Source organism: Phragmites australis, chromosome 11 (genome assembly GCF_958298935.1).
Source record: "Phragmites australis chromosome 11, lpPhrAust1.1, whole genome shotgun sequence".
Classification (NCBI taxonomy): Eukaryota; Viridiplantae; Streptophyta; class Magnoliopsida; order Poales; family Poaceae; genus Phragmites; species Phragmites australis.
In genome coordinates this window covers 27,337,669-27,357,620 of record NC_084931.1, presented here as the reverse complement: position 1 = coordinate 27,357,620, position 19,952 = coordinate 27,337,669, and the positions used below count along the sequence as shown (strand labels likewise).

Genomic DNA, 19,952 nt, shown 5'->3' with positions numbered 1-19,952 from the left:
GGCCGGCATGACATGGTCCATTTAACTGTTTATATTTTTTAGTATTTTATATAATTTATTTAGATCTAATACTATATAGGATATGTGATGCAATGGTAGTGTGTTTGACTTTCAAGTAGAATGTCGGGTGTTCGATTCCGAGTGAAAGCAAGTTTTTGTGATTTTTTTCAATTTTCCGCCGGCTGACGGGCCAAAAAAATTCATCAAGCCTATCGTGCTGCGGGCCGGCATGGCATAGCTTAGTCTTCAATGAACCGTGTCTGGACTGAAGTCACGACACGTGGACCGACACGGCACGGCTTGTTTAGCTAACAAGCCTAAACAAACCGTGCCTCAATAGACCCATGTCGTACCAAACCGAACCATCCATTTGACCATCTCTGAGCATGGTTTAGTGGATCCAGCCTACTTTCCAACAGCCTCGAGGCATGCCAATACCTGATGAAGCTGACTGAGCGCGCCTCATGGCGGAACCGTTTGCCCACTCCATTATTTTTTCCTTTCCACACGTGGCATGCCCCAGTTCATTCTTCAAAGAGATATCTCTTTTTTTGAGAACGGGGAAACCCCATTTCTATTACCAGATAATGGAACAATGTACTTAACAGTGACGTTTACAGCCCTGATGAATGGATAGAACGAGAGGACTTCAACATTTACAGACCAACGAGCAAACAGGACATAGAGGAAACTCTAAAACATCCAAGTTTAACCAACATAGCAGCAGAGAGACAAAAGACCGAAAGACACAGACGATCAAAGTAGAAACTAATTAGCGTCTTCATCATCATCTGGCGAGTTGGAGGTGCCCACATCAGAATTAACATCAGAGATCACGACTGCAGAACTGGGAAGCAACAACGAAGGAGGCATCTGGCGTTGCTGCGAAGACAAAATGTTCATAACAATGCTGAGAAGACCTTGAGCACCTTTCATTAACTCTTCCTTGTCCATGCCTTTTAACAGATCTGCCCAGATTTTCATAAAAGAGCATGAGTGAAAGATAATTTCACTAGGATCACGAATGAGTTTTTTTCTCAAAATATGCTTTATTTCTAGCTTTCCATATAGCCCAGCATATTGCTGTAAGCCCAACCACATGAAATACTTGCCCTTGGTTCAGCCAAGATTGAATCCACACATAATATTGCTGAACAGAATTAGGAATAGTATCTGCCCCAAGAAAGAAAGCCACAAAACCCCAAACAGATTTGGCAACTGGGCAAAGAAAAAACAAATGCACACATGACTCCTGTTGAGTACAAAAGTAATAAGTGCCATCACCAGTCCACTTTCTTTTGATCATATTGTCTTTAGTCAGCAGAGCATGCTGCTCTAATAGCCATAAAAGATTTTGATTTTTTGAGGAATCTTTGCATTCCAAATATGACTAAAAGATTTATTGGAATAACCCCTCATCAACCACTTATACATAGATTTTACAGTGAAACGACCCTTCTTCTCAAAAGACAAAGAGACCACATCCTCAGAGTCAGACAATCTAGTCTGTGCCACCAAATTTTGTACAAAAGACCATTAGTCAGAAAGTTCATTATTTAGCCATCTCCTAAATTCCAAGTTCCAGTTTTTCAAACAAGCTTGGCAAACCAGAATATCAAAATCAACGCAAATCTTATAAACATCTATGAAAAGAGCACATAAAGGTTTGGGGGTCACCCAAGCATCTTCCCAGAATCTGGTAGTTTGCCCATTACCCACTATACATCTCCTCCCTTGGAGGTATAAATCTTTTACTTTAAGAAGATCACTCCAACAAGGAGAATCTCCTTGCTTGTGTCTAACATTAACCAGCAAAGAGGAAGACAAATACTTCTTTCTAATAATTTGTTGCCAGATGCCCTCTTTCTTTTCTAATTTTCACCACCATTTACACAAAAGTGCAAAATTCACAGCAGAAATATTTTTAATGCCCAAACCACCTTTTTTCTTAGGAGTACAAATCAAGGCCCATTTAACCAGATGGTATTTCTTTTTTGTCCCACCTCCCTGCCAGAAAAACCTTCTTCTTGCCTTATTTATATTCTTGATAACAGTCTTTGGCAAGAGGTACATATTCATGTGATATATAGGCACATTGGAAAGGCTAGCATTAATAAGAATCACTCTGCCTCCAATGGATAACAGACTCCCTTTCCACACATCAAGCTTTTTATAAATTTTTTTTTCAACATTGATCCAATCAACAATATGAAGCCTACTAGGGCTGATTGGCACGCTAAGATATTTGATTGGGAAATATCCAATCCGACAATGAAAGAGATTAGCATATGTTTCCAAATTTTCATTATTACCACCGATCACCAAAACTTCACTCTTTAGAAAGTTTATCTTTAAACCAGACATTAACTCATACATATAAAGCAACAACTTAAGGTTTGTAGCTTTCTCAATATCATTTTCAATGCACAAAATGGTGTCATCAGCATATTGCAGAACAGCAATGCCATCCTCTAATAAATGCGACACAAGACCAGTAATTTTTTTGCTTTTTTGAGCAGCATGAATCATCTTGGTCAAACATTCTGCGGCCAAATTAAACAAGAAGGGTGAGAGTGGGTCTCCCTGCCTCACCCCTTTGTAACTTCTAAAATAGGGACCAATTTGGTTATTGATTTTAACACTAAGAGTCCATCTTTGACCACAGACCTTATCCATTTTTTCCAAAGAGGACTAAAACCTCTCAACTCCAAACAATGAAATAGAAAAACCCAATTCACCTTGTCATAGGCTTTCTCAAAGTCTAACTTCAAAACTATAACAATTTGATTCTTTCTTTTTGTTTCATGTAAAATCTCATGCAGGGACATTACCCCATCCATAATATTTCTGTTTTTAATAAAGGCATTTTGGCTATCACAAATTAGCTTGTCCATAAAAGGCTCCAACCTTGTATTTAAAACTTTGGTAATCAATTTATAAGAGCAGTTCAACAAACAAATAGGTCTGAAATGTTGAACTTTATCAGCATTAGCAACTTTAGGCAACAAGGTGATGACCCCATAATTTAGCCTGCTAACATCCAAAGAGCCAGCATAGAAATCAGTAAACAGGTTTAATAAATCCACTTTGATTACATCCCAAGACTTATGAAAGAATTCAGCTGAAAATCCATCAGGGCCAGCAGCTTTATTAGTATTCATTTGAAACAAAATATTTTTAATTTCTTCCTCAGTAAAAGGGGCATCAAGAATCAAATTATCTTCGCTGTTAAGGGTCTCACTATCATTCCATAGCTGAGGATCAATAAGTAGCAGATTTCAAGGGGCAGGACCAAAAAGGTCTTTATAAAATTCAGTAACATGCTCCATCAATTCTTTGTCCCCACAAATTTTATTCCCCGCATTCATCAAATATAGAATACTGTGCTTACTTTTCTTGCCATTGGCAATACCATGAAAGAATTTAGTATTATTGTCACCTTTCAAGATCCATTTAGAATGACATCTTCTAAACCACACAAATTCTTCTTCATCATAATTTTTTTAAAGTTCTACTTGAATATTCATCTTTTCCAGAGCAGAATCAGGGTCTAAAAGCCCTTTTTCTTCCAAAGATTCAAGATATGGCAACTCTTCTTTAAGAATCATTTTTTTCTTTTTAGTTTGATCAGCCAAATGGCCACCCCAGCCTTTTAAATGAGCTCTTAGTTTCTTCAATTTGGTTATCCAAACATCAGCACTATTTCTTGGAACATTGTTCTTCCATATCTTTTCCACTTCATTAATGAAATCAGGATGCTCTAACCAAGATAGTTCAAATTTAAACACATTTTTTTATCACCTTTGTGGCAAGCCGTAGAAACAATCAAAACATTATGATCAGAAATATCTCTAGGGACCTTTTGAACAAAAGCCAAACTATATATACAATCCCACTCATTATTAATCAAAACCCTATCCAATCTTTTCAGAGTTGGATTCTCCCTATTATTAGACCAAGTAAAAGAACCTCCATTCATATGGAGTTCTTGTAATTCATATACACGAATGATAGCATTAAAGATATGAGACCACTGAGGGAGAGTATTGGGTTTATTCTTTTCATGAGTATATCTTAAGATATTAAAATCTCCTCCTATTATAACAGGTAGATTTAACTGAGAGCAGAAACTGGACAGCTCACTAAGAAAGATATCTTTATCCTCATCTTGAGCTGTACCATAGACATTGATTAAAGCCCATTTCATACTATTAGTTTTATCCACCACATCAGTCTAAATCATATATAGCCCCTTTTTTTAACCATAATGACATCTAAATCATCAGTTTTGATTCCACTCAAAATACCTCCAGATTTCCTTGAGGAGGGAATCCATTCCCAGGAAAAGCTTTCAGCAGGGTCAAACTTTCGTAAATCTGAGACATAAATCTTTGTTTTGATAGTTTCTTATAAACAGACAAAGCTGAGATGGAAGGAGGAGATGAGATCCATAAGGCACATACTCATGCCTTTTTTTTCCCAACCCCCCTGCAATTCCAAAAGCAATCTATCATTTATATTTTTTGGGTTTTTTATAACTTCCCTCACAGGCCTCTGTGAGAGTTTCTTAATGGATCCTGAACTCAGAGATCCAGCCTGGACAACATCAAGAGATAGCTTCCTTCTCCCCTTCCTATTTAATTTCTTTTTTTTAACCCAAACAAATTCCCCTTGATCAGATCGATCCTCCTCCTCTACTAACCAGCCTAAAAGTTTGGGAGAAGAGGAGTACATAAAATTATTGAGGGATATATCAGTATCAATATTAGGTTTAGCTTTATCAGCTAAAGCACATCTAGCATCCTCTAAGTTTTTAATCAAATTAACAATCTCAAAATCAGATGAATTCAACAGAACACCCATGTCACATGCTTTATCAGCAATATTAGAACAGGATAAAACAGAAAAAGCATTTGAATCATTTAAAGATTGGGGAGGATGTATAGAAGGAGTACCTTCCAAGTTTCTCTTCCTAGCTCCTTGAGTAGCTAAATCAGCAATGTTATGGCCTACAATGTGTGCACACCTTGCACTGGCCCTGGTAGGTTGCACTTTGATTTGCTGGATCTTGGGTACCCCTTGTAATTTGTCTCCTTCTTCCCTGTTAGAGTTATCTCCTGCAGTATCAACATTGCTCACAATATCCCTTGGTAAGCCATCAATCTCAGGAAAAATCATAATGTCATCATTCTTTTCATTAACTTTCTCAAGGCTACTGCATCTTACCAATCCACAAACCATCCCCACAGGAGCGTTCTGAGAACCTGCAGTAGATCCCTCATCTAGCAGCTCATCAGTGAGAAGGTCTTCCTCACCCTCACTCAATTCAAGATCTTGCAAAGCATCAATCTTCCTTTCATCCATCTCATTAATTCCAACATCTATCTCTTTATCTTTAGATAAAGGAACCAGCTTACAAGCATCCAGACCAGAAGCTCTTGCAGAAGGCTGTCTTTGCATTTCACCTCCCTTGGAGGAATACCCTTGATCCTTAAACTGAAACTTGGAGGGAACAGATTGACTTTGGCTGGGAAGAAGTTTCAAAGAAGAAGCACTTTTGAGATATGTTTTTCCACCACTTGTGATCACAGCAGGCTGATTGATACTTTTACCAGAGTCAAGCTTTGCCTTTTTGGGAGTCCTCTCACCAAAATCAGGCTTAGCAAAAGTGGCATTTTATTAGGAGCAGCAGGAATGACAACAGCATCAATGTTTTGTTGCTCCTCATCAGAAATCTCTCTTTCAAATAGAAAATCATAGAAGAAAAAACCATCAGCCATAGCAAGGCACCCCTCAACAGAGGCAGGAACTTTCTTGATATCCCTACAACCAATCTTAAGCCTCACAAACTCCTGTTGATGAATACTGGCTTTATCAATCTCTAAAGTGATGCCCACTAGAGACCCAATATAAGCTAGAACCGGCTCTGATCTACTTTCATGTGGATTTTTTCTCACTCTGAACCAGGCAACTTGTAAAGCCCCCTTAGCCCCAATAGCAGGATTCCAAGTAGAGACTTTAATCTCAGCTTTAGCTCTACGCATGCCCATGGAAGTAAAGTGCGACCACTCCTCAATCTTTTTTGCATTCAGAAATCTCATGCTAAATTGGTTATCAGACCATTGTTTCGCATGACATCTCCAAGAATTCCCAAAAATATCTTGAAACTCCTGCTCAATTTACTGAGTAGAAGCAACACCCTTAACCACAGTAATCATAGCTAAACTGGATCTTTCTTTGATGGCATTCGCATTTGGCACATTCTCAATAAAGAAAAAGGCCTGCTCAGCACATTGAGTTCCACACACTGGAGCAATAAACTCCCAAGGCTGTCTCTTAGGACACATCCTAGATCCATGCCCATCTCGCCCACATCTAAAGCACCGAATAGAACTAGGGCAGTCTTTAACCAAGTGATCAAAAGACCCACAACTAAAACAAGCACCAGCCTCAAAGCTTGAACCCCATTCCCCTTTCACAAGAGAAGCAGAAGCATTTACATTTAGAGCCCGGGAAGAAACAAAGGCACTTACATCAGAACCAATAGACTTAGAGGCAGATGGGGCATGAATCTCTCGAGCCACTTCTCCTTGTTGAGGATTCACCACCCATTCTGATTGCATCTCGGCCCAGTGATCCAGCCGGCCTCGATTTTCTTTAGAAGCCGCAGCCGCCCATGGATCTGGGGGCTGAGATCCTGAACCCACCTCCAAAGCCATATCATCCTTAGAAGAATCTTGAAGATGAGGATTTGACCTAACACCCCTTGGCTGCCAAGATCTTCCATCATTGTGGCCAAATCCTCCACGGGTCGAAGTACGCCTCGCACCACAACCAAATCTCCCAGATCCAAAGCCCTCATGTCGACCACCCCACTGCTGACGGCCCGCCATGACCACCGACGCAGGAGGGGGAGATGCAACCACTTGAGAGAACGGCCTCAAATCTCCCGAGATGGTTCCGGACCAAGAAGTAGGCGGATCTGGAGAGTTTTGTTGCCAAAAGTGTCTAAGCCATCGCTCGAGAGAGGGGATCGGAGGGAGCAGCGCAACATGAGGGGAACTAGGGTTAGAGATAGAAATAGATGGGCAAGGTTTCACCATCCCATGGCAAAAACCCGAAAATGCCCTTGCCTCACCTGGACCCGCCTGCAGCTTCCACTCCTCCAATGGCGGACCACAGCCCCATCCGACAAGCACACACCCAAGCACGCCCGGGAAAACACGCACGTTTCACCACGCGGCCTTGCAAGCGAATGTGCCACGCGAGCGAAGACGCGTAAATGGAGAAAACCGCCAAGCGTCGTGGGGGAGGACGAAGCACTGAGCCGCACGCTCGTGCTTTGTTGTCGACGAGAGGGGCACCGTCGACGGCGGTGGTCTCGATTGCCGCCACTGATACCCCACTTTCCCCCCTCTAACAGCTCTAGTTATAGCAACACGCCTCAAAGAGATATCTCTTGGCAGAGAAACAGCTTGAAATCCATCCTGACGGAATAAAAGGCACAAGCCAAAACAATTCTGAAGGAAAGTAAGTTTGCATATCAATAATCAATTCGTACACAAGAACGTTAGGGGAATTGATTATTTATAGCACTTTTGTCCCAGGGAACTGAAAAATAAAAATAAAGTCTGTTTGTTTTAACTGGAGATTGTGAAAAATAGTTTGTAGATTATGGATCGTAAAAAATTGGATTGTATAATCTACAGAAGCTGATAAAACTCGGATTGCTAGATTGTCATAATCTAAGAACTAAATTGTGATGAGCTTATATTTGTTTCAACTTACAAATTTTAAATTATAATCTATAATGTCTAGCTAAAACAAATATAACCTAGTCTCTTCATTCTTACTTGATTCAAGATATTAATCAGAGCATGCAGATTATGGTAAAGCCGGTATTTTCCCAATATTGATCTAGCTCGCGTAGTTGCAGCCATCTTCTGCCATCGCTGATCAGCCCCCACAATAGGTACTAGCACAGAAATCACAAGGCCTTGATGAATAATTGATAGCATCTGGTAAGTTATCTTTTTTCAAAAATGGTCCCTTCCATGCCATCACCGTCATCAGAGCATGCAAGATCGACTGACCAATCTGGCTCTGTCGGAGGGTGAACTCTTATCGCAGGGATCCGGAGGAACCCCTTTTGAGATTCAGCCGGGGGGATGATTCTGAATATGTTTGCGGGAGAAATAAATGGGTGCAAATGCGATGGCAGGTGGGATGGGATGATCGAATGCTGAATGCAGTGAATGCCGAATGCACTGAAGGGATTTTTAGACAGGTTCAAGCCGCACTGAGCGTAATACCCTACTCCTGTGTGGATGCTATAAATGCCCTGAGAATGTCCCTCAGGGATGTTGCTGGTTACAAGAATATTTGTCTATCCTAGAGCTTCGGGCTCCTTGTTCTTCGGTGGTCTCAGCTTTTGTGCTTGTACTGAGTGTTCTTCTGTCTTCGGTTTTCGTCCGAGAGTTGGAGAGCTGGATTCGACCTTTTAGAATGTGGATTCGAGTCTGTCTTTGTCCGTGCCCACCGGCTCTCTTAAATACTCGCCGGCGGGTAGCGTGCCCCGAAAGGGAGGGCACGAGTTCCAAGGCACCATAAATGGAAAAGCAGTCATTATGGGCTGCTGCGCGAAGTGACGGTGGGGTTGAAAACGCGCCCCCCACCCGGTCTCGGTCGTCATGATGGCGTTGGTAACGGGCGCCGCGGAGAGGTCCCACCGGGCAGCCACAGAGCAGCCCGGCGTGCCCGCCCGGTCTTGTTCGCCTGACACAGCGGGGCGGCAGGCGGGGCGCCTTGGGCCTTGCGATGCTATCCCGAGGCACGCCGGATGACGCGGGATGGGACCCGCGCATTAAATGTTCCCACGCCCTTCTACTAGAATGTGGCAGGGACTGACGCCGAGTGTGGCAGGAGCAGTTGGAAGTGACAGGCCACGCGCCCTCTTAAATGCGGCATCGGGCCTTTCACCGACTGACACCTCACCGTTGGACCCCTGTGGGGTCCACCGGCGAAGGACTTCTTGGGCCGTCGGGGAACCGAGTGCTCGGGGGTCACTGTTCACATCCCCGAGCACTCTCTCCCAGAAACGCCCTCTCTTAATCCTCGGGGAACCGAGTGCTCGGGGGCCACTGTTCATGACCCCGAGCACTCTCTTCCCAGCACTTGGTCTTCGCAGAACATCGGGGAACTCGGGTACTCGGGGACCACCGTTCATTGCCCCGAGCGCCCCCTCCCGAGACTTAGTCTTCTCGCACTTCGGGGAGATCATCCCCGCGGGAGGTCGCCACGTGGCAACCTACTGGTCTAGCCTCGGGATTCGGGGACCCCTGGTTCCTGATTCACTGACAGGCTCTCTTCCCTTCTGTAAGACCCACGTTGCCGGGATCTCCTGTGCCTCCTGTATCAGTCCCTGGATTACGTAGCTGATACGCACAGTACAACAGTTGTAGTATCACAGTCAAACTTCGTACAATACATTAACGTACAGTGTACTTTAAGTTACAAACCATATTGTCCCTTACAAATATGGCCTAGCGGCCTTCATGAAAAGCACATCGAAAAAGGACCCAAGCCACAAGCAGCGAGGGTGCGAACACGATACTTAGACTACTCTTCATTTCCGGCTTCGCCCCCGGCAAGGTCGGCATTATCTTCTTCATCTAAATGACAACAAGAGTGAGTACAAAAGGTACTCAGCAAGCCCTATACTACTTTCAAGGGTTTGATAGATGCATAATGAAGTATTTCAAGGATAAGGCTTTACGGAATAGTTTTAGCGTAAAGCAATTTATGCAGGTATTCAGTTGTATCATCAATGATTAACTTTAAAACTGTTTTAATAGTTCAAAACCAGTAACAAGTTTTATCTGGGAGTTTTCGGTCCTGGGAGGGGCTATACCTCACTCCTCAGTCCCTTTTTACCACATCTGGTGCACACCTAGTACCACACAGCCTCTGGCGATATCGAGCCAGGATACATCACCATACGGACATCTAGTCCACCCACTCACTCATCAAGACACACGCACCCTGAGTCTAGTCAACGTGATTGCTGCTTTCGCATGTCCATAACCGTGGACACGGCTATTCGAATAGTTTTACACTCTGCAGAGATTGTACAACTTTACCCACGCGATATGCTCAGCCTCCCACTGTTGCATGCAGGGGAGCGAATCATACCGAGACCCTCCATAACACCTTTCCTGCCGGGCTTTTCCACGAGACACGCCCAAGTACCAGAGCTGCATGCTTCCGAAGGCCAGCATCCCTTTTTAAGCCTTGGCCGGTACTAGAAACCTCCAACCACGCGGGACAGGATAGTACTTGCCTGCTCGTTGCTCTCAGCCTCCTGGTATGATGTCCGACCCAGTCCAGTGAAAGGAAAGTCAAGTTCTGCCCATACAGGACGCATGGTTGTACGTAGTGGCTAGGCTAGACGGGCCGCAATGACTCGGTCCTTAAGCGGCCGGGGTAGGCATCTCCCAGCACGAGTATTCCCACAATACCACATGCCCCCAAGAGCATCCCCTCCCACAGAGGACTACTCTACCTGCCCCCGCCAAAACAGTTTTCACCAGTTTTCACACATCTCCCACCATAACCCACACACCATCAAGGATCTCACATCTATCACAGAATTCATATCCATCAAGATTCATGGCATGACTTTAATACTGGATAATGGTAATTTATCATCTCCGAGGAGATGCAGTTTAAAAGCGACGCCTCTGAGGAGACGTATTCAATCCTAAGCATGCTAGATATCAAGACGTCTTCCATCGTTAATATAGATAACAATAGGTAATCCTAGGGTGATATGTATTCTGGGTGAAGTTAGTTATGGCATGGCAAGTGTTGATAGGATTAACTACTACAAACAATTGCAAAAGCATAATACATAGCACCTGCAGTAGTATTCCCAGTTTTAGTTGAGCATGTAGATGATCGGAAAACATAGGTTCAATATGATCAAGGAAAATAGGACTTGCCTTCTCCGGAGTTTTCCTCTTGATTTTGGTCAAAGTCAGGATCCTCCTCAGCCCGAATAATCCCAGCACAGATCTCGCAAAACAATTGTCCTTGTTCCTGCTCTTGCTCCTCTGTAATTCACAACTACGATCAATACGGCTAAACTAAAGAAGAACCGATTAACACCAATTGAAAAGCCAAACAAGCCCTAACAGACAACACAAGTTGGCCAATGAGTAGATCTTGATTTTTAAGGAATTTCGGCGAAGGAAACGCCGAAATCGGAGCCAGAACGGAGAAGTTACGGCTCCTGAAAGATTTAATTCAGGAAAATATGAAAAATACACTATTCATAGGTGAGGCCCACTGAACAGTGAAAGGGGCCCATATGAACAGTGACCAGGTGGGGCCCACTTGGGCTCCATCCGGGCCTGGATGGGCCGGGCCTGGGCCTAGGCCGGGCTCAGATCTACAGTAATGGGCCCGCACAGTGCGGCCTACAGAGTCATCGGGCCGGCGGCCTATGGCCTCTTGAACCTGGGCCGGCCCAGGGGACATGGCCCATTTGCGGTACAGGCCGGCCTGGCCGACTGGCCGGCCGGTGGGTCAAGCGGGGGTGCGCGACAGGGCAGCCCACGGCGCACGCGCGCAGCGTGAGGCGGAGGGGAGGGGATTTGGCGTCGGCGGCGAGGGCTACGACTGCATGGCACGGAGAAGCTCGCCGTCGACGAGTCTCTGCTAGGGTTTCGCCGTGAGAGCTAGACACCGGGGCACTACGCGGCACGACGAACTCGACTGACAGCACGACGACGACGGTGAGCGGCGGCGGCGGTGTCAGATCAGTGCCGGAGGGGGAAGCGGTGGCGCGGCAAAATTTGGCAGCACCTCCCCTGCATGGGGAGGCGTTCTTCCTGCAAGAAAACAGGGCTCTGGGTCCCGAAGACCTTGGCACGATGGCTAGAGAACACACATACGACGCAGGCACGCGCCGGCGGCGACCAGACGCTGCGGCGGGAGAAAAATGCTCGGCGGCGCGCGACTAATAGCCTCTAAAGGGCTCGGAACTCCCACTAACTAGCCTAGGGGGATCCTAGGGGGCAAGGGGCTCACCGGAACGGCAGGGACGAGACGACAGCCGGCGGCGAGTTGCGAAGAGCGGTGGCAACGCTTGCGGGCTCCTCTTCGCGGACGGCTTGCGTCGGTTTCTGACGAACGGGAGGCGGCACGGGAACGGCGTCCGACCTCCAATACTCCTTGACAGCCCGTCGGCGGTGTCGACTAATCGGCGAACGACGGTGGCGTAGATTGAGACGGAGGCGGCGGTGATTTGGGCGGCGGTGTGGATGAGGTACGGTGGGGGGCGAAAAAGGGGAAAAAAAAGGGGAGCTAGAGGCTCATATTTATAGCCGGAGGGGAGCGGGGCAGCGGCAATGGCGCGAGCACACGGCGCATTGTGCTGGCCCGGTGAGTACGGCGGCGAGCGGCGTGGAGGGCAGCGAGGCGCGCGGCTTGGCAGCTTCGCGCTGCTTCGGTATGGGTGCGGGCGCAGAAGTCTCCGCGGCAGGGCATGGGCGAGTGGCGCTGTGAGAGGGAGGGGGAGAGAGAAGAGAGAGCGGTAGCTCAAGGAAGTGAAGGACGGCGGTAAGCGGCGTCCTCACTGGCGGCGGGAGAAAGGAGAGAGGAGAGAGGAGGCACTTGGTCGGGCGGCTGGATGACGCGCGTCGCGGCGAACGGCTGAGAGGAAAGCGTACACAGGCGCGGACGCCTTCGTGCGCAGGCGTGCCAGCGGCCGAGACGCGCGGCGGGCTGGGCCGAAAGACGGCCCAGGCGTGGGGATAGGAAGGGCGGGGCGGCCGAATGGGCTGGGAGACGGTATGGGCCGCGCCAAGGAAAAGAAGAGAGGCCGATGTGGGCTAAGGGAGAAGAAAGGAAAAGAAACCGGCGCATGGGGAAAATTAGAGAAGTAAAGAGAGAAGAGAAAAAGAAAGAGAGAAACAAACATGAAGTTTGAAAGAATTCAATTTGGCAATTTTTGAATTTGGAATCCTGACTTTGGATTAAGATCAACTTCAATTAAATTGAAGTTGATTCATTTTTGATATCTGGTTTAAAGAGGATTTGAATTTGAAATTGATTTTTGAGCTGACCAGAATCTAAGAGTAGGTTTGAGTTGAGAGACATTCACTTCAAACCTCCACACAAAGAATCATAAAATCCAATAATGCATGACAGTCAACCCAATGCAGTGATCTTGCTAGAATTTGCACTGGTAAACTTTGGAACAACTAGTCAACTCCATACCTCCAACATGTGTGAAGGTGTATGTACTGGCATACATACACATCCCCATACATGTACTTGCTTACTTAATTATCCTCAAAAAGTTTTAATTTGGAGCTAATTCTGTAATTATACAATATGCTAAACACAAGGTGTTACACCTTCCATGCAACACAGTGCGCCACACACAGCAGAGTTGGCGGTGGTAGCTTTCCGGCAGGGGTTTGTCTGCTATCGGGGCTTAGAGGGAGATCGATAGGTAGTAGGCCGGTCTGGAGGAGGATGCGGGTGCAAGAGCGGGGATGCCGCTAGCCGCAGGTGGTGGAGCATCGCTGGATGGGTCAATACTGGGTTGGGAAGGTAAGTATACGGCTCAGTGATATTGGCGGATCAAACGATGGGAGCGCCGCTGAAGACAAATGAAGAAGGACGGATATGGACGAGCATATCTGTAAGAGGAACGTGCAGAGATGGATGGGGTTGGAGGTTGAAGATGATCTGTAGACCGTCCGATCATGATTGGATGGCTCAGATCCATCAACTAAAGATAAGTATGTTTTCAAGCGCCTGTTAAATAACTTCACCCTTTTAGGAGAGAACACTGCAACTATTTAAGATACTGTTTGGCAGAGCTCCACTTTCTAGCTCCACATCAAAGTTTGAGTTTGTAAGCTAAAATAGCATGGTTTAAATCACTGTCTTTAATTAAAATAGAAATAAGATTACTTATCTAAATAACTTTATTGTCTTATAGTACTAGCTCTGTCAAACAGGTCTTTAAACAGTAGCAAGTTATCGTATCACGGACAGGAGTTTTGCATTGTTGCGCTGGAGCTAGCGATGCTACAGTCCAAGCCACACACCAGGGCCCCCACTCCATTTATTTCCTCAAAACGCAATCACGACGCACTGGCGGCACAGCACAAAAACATTGCAAACGAGCCCAAAAGCCCAATCCCAGGTAAAATTAGTTAAGAAATCCAGGATTTGTTTTCTTGGAAAAAGGCGCTAAACTGACAAAAACAAAATAATATTCGTTCCTTCCGCTCACCTCCCTGCATCTCAAGCTTCACCACCTCACTCGCTCCCGCATTCGAGTGCTCGCTCAGCTCCAGTGGCGGCGAGATGCGGAGACAGATCCCTCCCGTCTCCCGCCTCGTCTTCCTCGCGGCGGCTGTCGCGCTGCTCGCCACGGCGCCGGCGGCCGTCGCGGTTAACGTGACGGCCGTGCTCGCGGCGTTCCCGGACCTCGCCGACTTCACGCGGCTGCTGGCGTCCAGCCCCGTGGCCGCGGAGCTCGCCGGGCGGTCGTCGCTGACGCTACTCGCCGTGCCGAACGGCAACCTCCCGCAGTCGGCGTCGGCGTTCGCGGCCGCGTACGGGGCCGACCTCGCCGACGTGCTCCGCTACCACGTCCTCCTCGAGTACCTCGCCCCCGCTGACCTCCACCGCCTCCCGGCCTCCGGGAAGCTGGTCACCACGCTGTTCCAGACGACCGGCCGTGCCCCAGCGGACCTCGGCGCGGTCAACGTCACCACCGCGGGCTCCTCTCTGGCCGTCGTCCGCTCGCCGGCGCCGTTCCCGGGGTCCAACGCCACCGTCCTCGGTGCCATCACCGCGGTGCCGTACAACCTGAGCGTGCTCGCCGTGGACGGCCTCATCGTGCCGTCCGGGTTCGACCTCGCGGCCTCCGAGTCCCGTCCCCCGGCCGCGGTCAACATCACCCGCGTCCTCGCCGACGCGCGCGACTTCAACGTGGCGGCCTCCATGCTCGAGGCCTCGGGCGTCGCGGGCGAGTTCGAGGCCGACGAGCGCGGCGCCGGCATCACGGTGTTCGCCCCCACCGACGACGCCTTCGCGGGCCTCCCCGCCGGCGACCGCCTCCAGTCCCTCCCCGCCGCCCGCAAGGCCGTGGTGCTCCGTTTCCATGTGCTCCACTCCTACTATCCGCTGGGCTCGCTCGAGTCCATCGTGAACCCCCTCCAGCCCACCCTCGCCACCGAGTTCAGCAACGCCGGCCGCTTCACCCTCAACATCACCCGCACCAACGGCTCCGTCGCCATCGACACGGGCGTCGTCCAGGCGACCATCACCCGGACCGTCTTCGACCAGAACCCCGTCGCTGTCTTCGCCGTCTCCAAGGTACTCCTCCCCAAGGAGATGTTCACCCGGACCGACGACGGCGACGATTCCATCGTCGCCGCCGCCGCCGCGTCCTCGCCCCCGCCGGTCGCCACGCCACCGGAGGCCTCCGAGAGCGCGCGGACGCCGCCGACGAAGCTCTCCTCCCCGCCCGCGCTGCGCGGCGGGGCGCAGGACTACGGCACGGCATCGGCGCCGGCGCCGGCGCAGGCAATCGGGTGGTGGTGTATAGCATTGGTGTATCTACTCCTACTTCCACTACGTCTGGTATGAGATCCGGTCGTTAGCTAGCCCATTGCCATTGCTCTCATGCTCAATTTTTGCCTTGTTTTTGCCTTTTGTTTTCCTTTTCTTTTTCCATTGCCATTGTTTTTGGTTTTGGTAGAATCTGAACACTGGAGAGGAGAAGAAGATTGAGCTGCAAAAGAGCAGCATCCTTTTAAGAAAAAAATGGTTATTTGCCATGATAAGGGAAATAATAGTACCATCCTGTAAAAATTCGATCCAATCAAATCCATTCCATTATTTTTGTTCGAGTTGTTCTATATCGCAACCAACATTGCTCTGCTATTTACTGAGTGCGGGGTGCTGCATTAAAGCTCCTTCCGTTTAATTTTGCCTGTGAATTTTCTTGGAATCGGAACCGGGGTTGGGAGGTGGGAGGACGCGTAGTGCGCACCGGGGGGTGAGGGGACAGAGAGGTGGTGGGTGGCTGGCAGTGAGCTGGCGGGCGGGGGTGTGGACGCTGCCGTCAGTGCGCGCCCTGGAAGATTCGATCGCCTTCCGCTTGCGTCGCCTCGCCAGCCGGACGTACGCCCCCCTCCCCTCTGTAACTCGCGTGTCTGCTTCTTGTCGCCCCGCCACGTCACCGTCCGGCAGGATTTCCGGCTCTAGACTATATCAGAGGAGGCCAGGTGAAAATCGCACCCGTCTCTCCCTGCCTTCTGTCCGGAGTCGGTCCATCATTAGCCGCCTGATCGTTTGATCTCCTCTGATCTATATCTCTACTGCTATAAAATTATGAGTTACAATAGATCTGAATTGATCAAAGATCATGATATAAAATTAAATCTCATTTCTCTTTCTCAAAATATATTTAATATCTTATTATTTGGTTTTTATATCCATACATCTAGTATTTTTTCTATATATTTTAAAAATATATTTAATTTTTTATTAATTGTCTTTAATATTTAGATATCTAATACTTTTTGATTGATTTTACATGTGTAAAACTTAGTTACGGTGTATAAGAAGTTGATGGGTTCGCATAGTGTACTGTTCACACAGATCGGTTACCGACCACTATGGGACAGCCATGCTCTTTTTCTTTTTGCCACATCGGAATTGCTAGTGTAGGTTTCCTGATTTTCTTGAGTATAAGCAAGGTTTGAAAATTTGTCGGATACTGGTAGATAATTGTGATTATCGAGTTTATCGGTCAGCATCGATTTTATATTACGATTGGTTTTTAAATTTGAATTAAAATTTTAATAAGTAAAGATCTTTTGTAAATTATTTTTAAAATAATGTTGTTTGCATCATATTGTATAGAGAGGAAGTTTGAGAAAAAGGAAAAAATTAAAACATACAGCTTATTTATTAACTTATGTTAAGGAAAAACTTAACTTGTCAATATATATATTTTATGTAAAGTGTATTTTAAGAATATCTTTAAAATTGGTTTTACTTCATTTAGAGTTTTATTAATTTCACCATAATTTTTACAAAGTTCACGAGCAGACAGTGAATAATTAACTTTTTTATATCTATCATTATTTTTCCTACATAAAGAATAGTATTAGTAAACTAGTAAAGCATAATATAAGTAAACTAATTTTAGATGTATGATGGGTTAGTTATGAATTAATCTAGTTGCAATATATTTACATAATCCTGCATATTACAATAATTGTTTTATGAGTTTATTATTTTTAAGAGATATAGATCATGTAATAAGACTAATAAAATTGGTTTCATAATTTTTTATTAACAAATAGTTAACTATGTATTTAATTGGGTTCAGCAAATACATTTCCTTACAAAAAAATATTCAACTTTTTTATGAGTGTAAATACTTTTATCATGTAGATTATGTTACAAGAAAACCAATAAAATTTGTTTTATTTGATTTGAAGCTCAGATGAATTAGTTATTGATTTTATAAGGTTGAGCTATTTTTTTAACTTCATCGGTTACCGAGAAATGTGTTTTGTAAATCGGGAAATTTGATCGGTTACCGGTGAATGCGGTCAATGCGGAAAATGCGAGGAAAAAAACGATCAATAAATCTATCAATTCGGTCGGCTACCTATGAAATTCGATCGGTTACCGTTTGGTCGATTCGGTTTTGTAAATTTACTCGAGTGAATTTTTCTAAATTCTTACCAAATTTTGACCAGTTTTCACGGTAACTGCGTATTTTCGGTTATCGTCGAAGATCGATTTTCGGATCTAAACGAATTTGTGAACCTCGATATAAGTTACTTTCTACAGCCATTGGACTAGTCTAAAGGTTGAGACTTGTATGATTGGATGCGATGTGATTTTACGGCACAAAATAACGCGTAAAATCTAAAAATAGACAATATATACGACCGCATTTGTTAAAATAGATAATATATTATTGTATTTACAATTCTAGTATATGTATTCAACACCTTATTTACCGAAAACTATTTTTCGATACAAGAGGTGTCAAATATGGGTCGATCTCACCATTTTGGTATACGAGATATTGAATATGGCACTATGGACTATATTCGACACCTCATATACTAAAAATTAAGTGTACTTGGTATCACTTACCACATCATTTACTACAACATGACGAAAGCGGGCGCGATCCTCGGGGAATAGTCTAGGGGCCAGCTCTATAAGTTCGCTGAGTAAGCTGACACACGTGCGCAAACGGTACCACGAAAGGTACTCTCAATACATGATGTCGTCATATTGTCCAGCATGAACGATGACAATTACCGCGGCTGACTCCGTCCACCTATTTATGTGTTTAGCATTAATGGATGACCAGTCCTGCATGCCTGCGCTCCTCCTGTACGTGACATAAATAATTATAATTTCTTAACATGAATCACTTTTAGACGATAATAGTACGTACAATAACACATTTACTCGTGCGTATGTCCAACGTCTTGTGGGAGAGTTACTGGAAACAACTGTCGGTACCCAAACTGTCTCTGTACATGTTCAAGAGAATATACTTTCACATTGTTCATGTATAACAAGAAACATATGACCATCTATAAGTGTGAGTCACGCAAATAAGAGGATGCAATGAGACCTCCAGTCGTAATTTCGGTCACTCATGTCATGAACAAGAGGATGCGATGAGACCTCCAGTCGCAATTTCGGTCACTCATGCCATACGTCATGGATCTCACTTCACGATATCGGCGTTGAGGACGTCCAAATTATTGATTACCCGGGAGTAGTTACTATGATCTTGCTCTTAACTTCATCTTAGCCTATATAAATTCACCAATATCCTATCGTAGGTCTCATGTTATCTGTAACGCAATCAGAGATAGGGATGGGATAGTAGCTTTTGCTCACCCAATGTCGACAAATCGGGAGGTACTCGCAACTCTATAGCTGTAACAGGTGTAAGCAACCTGAAATAGAATATTTCTTCTTTGATCGCTGTGTTGCGGCACACAATTCTTTATACGTAACAGCTAGCACAGCTGATCCCTAACTATAAGATATCGGCTTATAAGGCTGTAACGCGAGCTGGCGAGTTAAACATAAAATATGAGGGAGGATATAATCGTATGTCGTATTGGAGAACATGATGCCTCATAGTAGGATGTACAAGTATACCTCATAATGCTGCATAACTGTAGCCTCTCCGCATCCGGTGGGTATGGACCGAACGATGCCAGGTTATGAATCTAGGATACGGAGAGGTCAATATCCTTCATGTCATATTGCACATCAAACCTATAAAATGCAAAGGGTTAGTGAAGCATGAATAGCACTAGAACATTTAAAGTGTATTATATAACAAATAATTACCTAATCTGAATGTAACTCTTCAACTGCTCATTTGTCGGTCGTGAAACTACTAACAGGGCGCCCCTGATCGATAGCCCAGTCAGTATGGTCACGTCTCAATGTTACGACCATCTCGCCAAAATAAAAGCGAAATATGTGCTTCTCATGACGACACCGGTCCACGAGAGCTATGAGCAATGACGTCTCAATCGGCGGGAGAGATGTCCTGCCACCCGCCATGGCAGCTTCGACCATCATAAGAGCGAACAGTAGTAGTTCTACTCGTGCAAGTAGCGCGTGAAATCAAGGATCTAACTCCTTAATTGTGTGCACACTCCTGGTACGCAATGGAACTAACTACAAAAGTATCCGATACATGTACTGAGTAAGTAACTAATTATCGTGATAATTAAAAAGCACATATAATCGTTGTACCTGTTGTCCTATGAAAATCATCCTCCTATATGGTTCTTATCGTACCACAACTGAAGAAGCTCGAGAAGACGACCGTGAGGCATGACAATGATTTCAAGCTT

General features: G+C 45.7%; 2 protein-coding genes across 2 annotated transcripts; one reads left to right on the top strand and one right to left on the bottom strand.

Annotated features, from left to right (window-relative positions):
- Positions 1-6,179: 6,179 nt before the first annotated feature.
- On the bottom strand, positions 6,180-6,893 carry LOC133884107 (uncharacterized). Its single transcript, XM_062323482.1, has one exon. It carries the CDS (start codon positions 6,891-6,893, stop codon positions 6,180-6,182), a length of 714 nt encoding a protein of 237 aa, XP_062179466.1.
- A 7,311-nt stretch (positions 6,894-14,204) lies between these two features.
- LOC133883964 (fasciclin-like arabinogalactan protein 4) lies at positions 14,205-15,947 on the top strand. Its single transcript, XM_062323377.1, has one exon. It carries the CDS (start codon positions 14,386-14,388, stop codon positions 15,673-15,675), a length of 1,290 nt encoding a protein of 429 aa, XP_062179361.1. The 5' UTR covers positions 14,205-14,385; the 3' UTR covers positions 15,676-15,947.
- Positions 15,948-19,952: the final 4,005 nt, after the last annotated feature.

What these genes read in the sequence shown, in the direction of transcription:
- LOC133884107 (XM_062323482.1), bottom strand. Translation starts at nt 6,893, where the DNA reads ATGGCGGGCCGTCAGCAGTGGGGTGGTCGACATGAGGGCTTTGGATCT.
- LOC133883964 (XM_062323377.1), top strand. Translation starts at nt 14,386, where the DNA reads ATGCGGAGACAGATCCCTCCCGTCTCCCGCCTCGTCTTCCTCGCGGCG.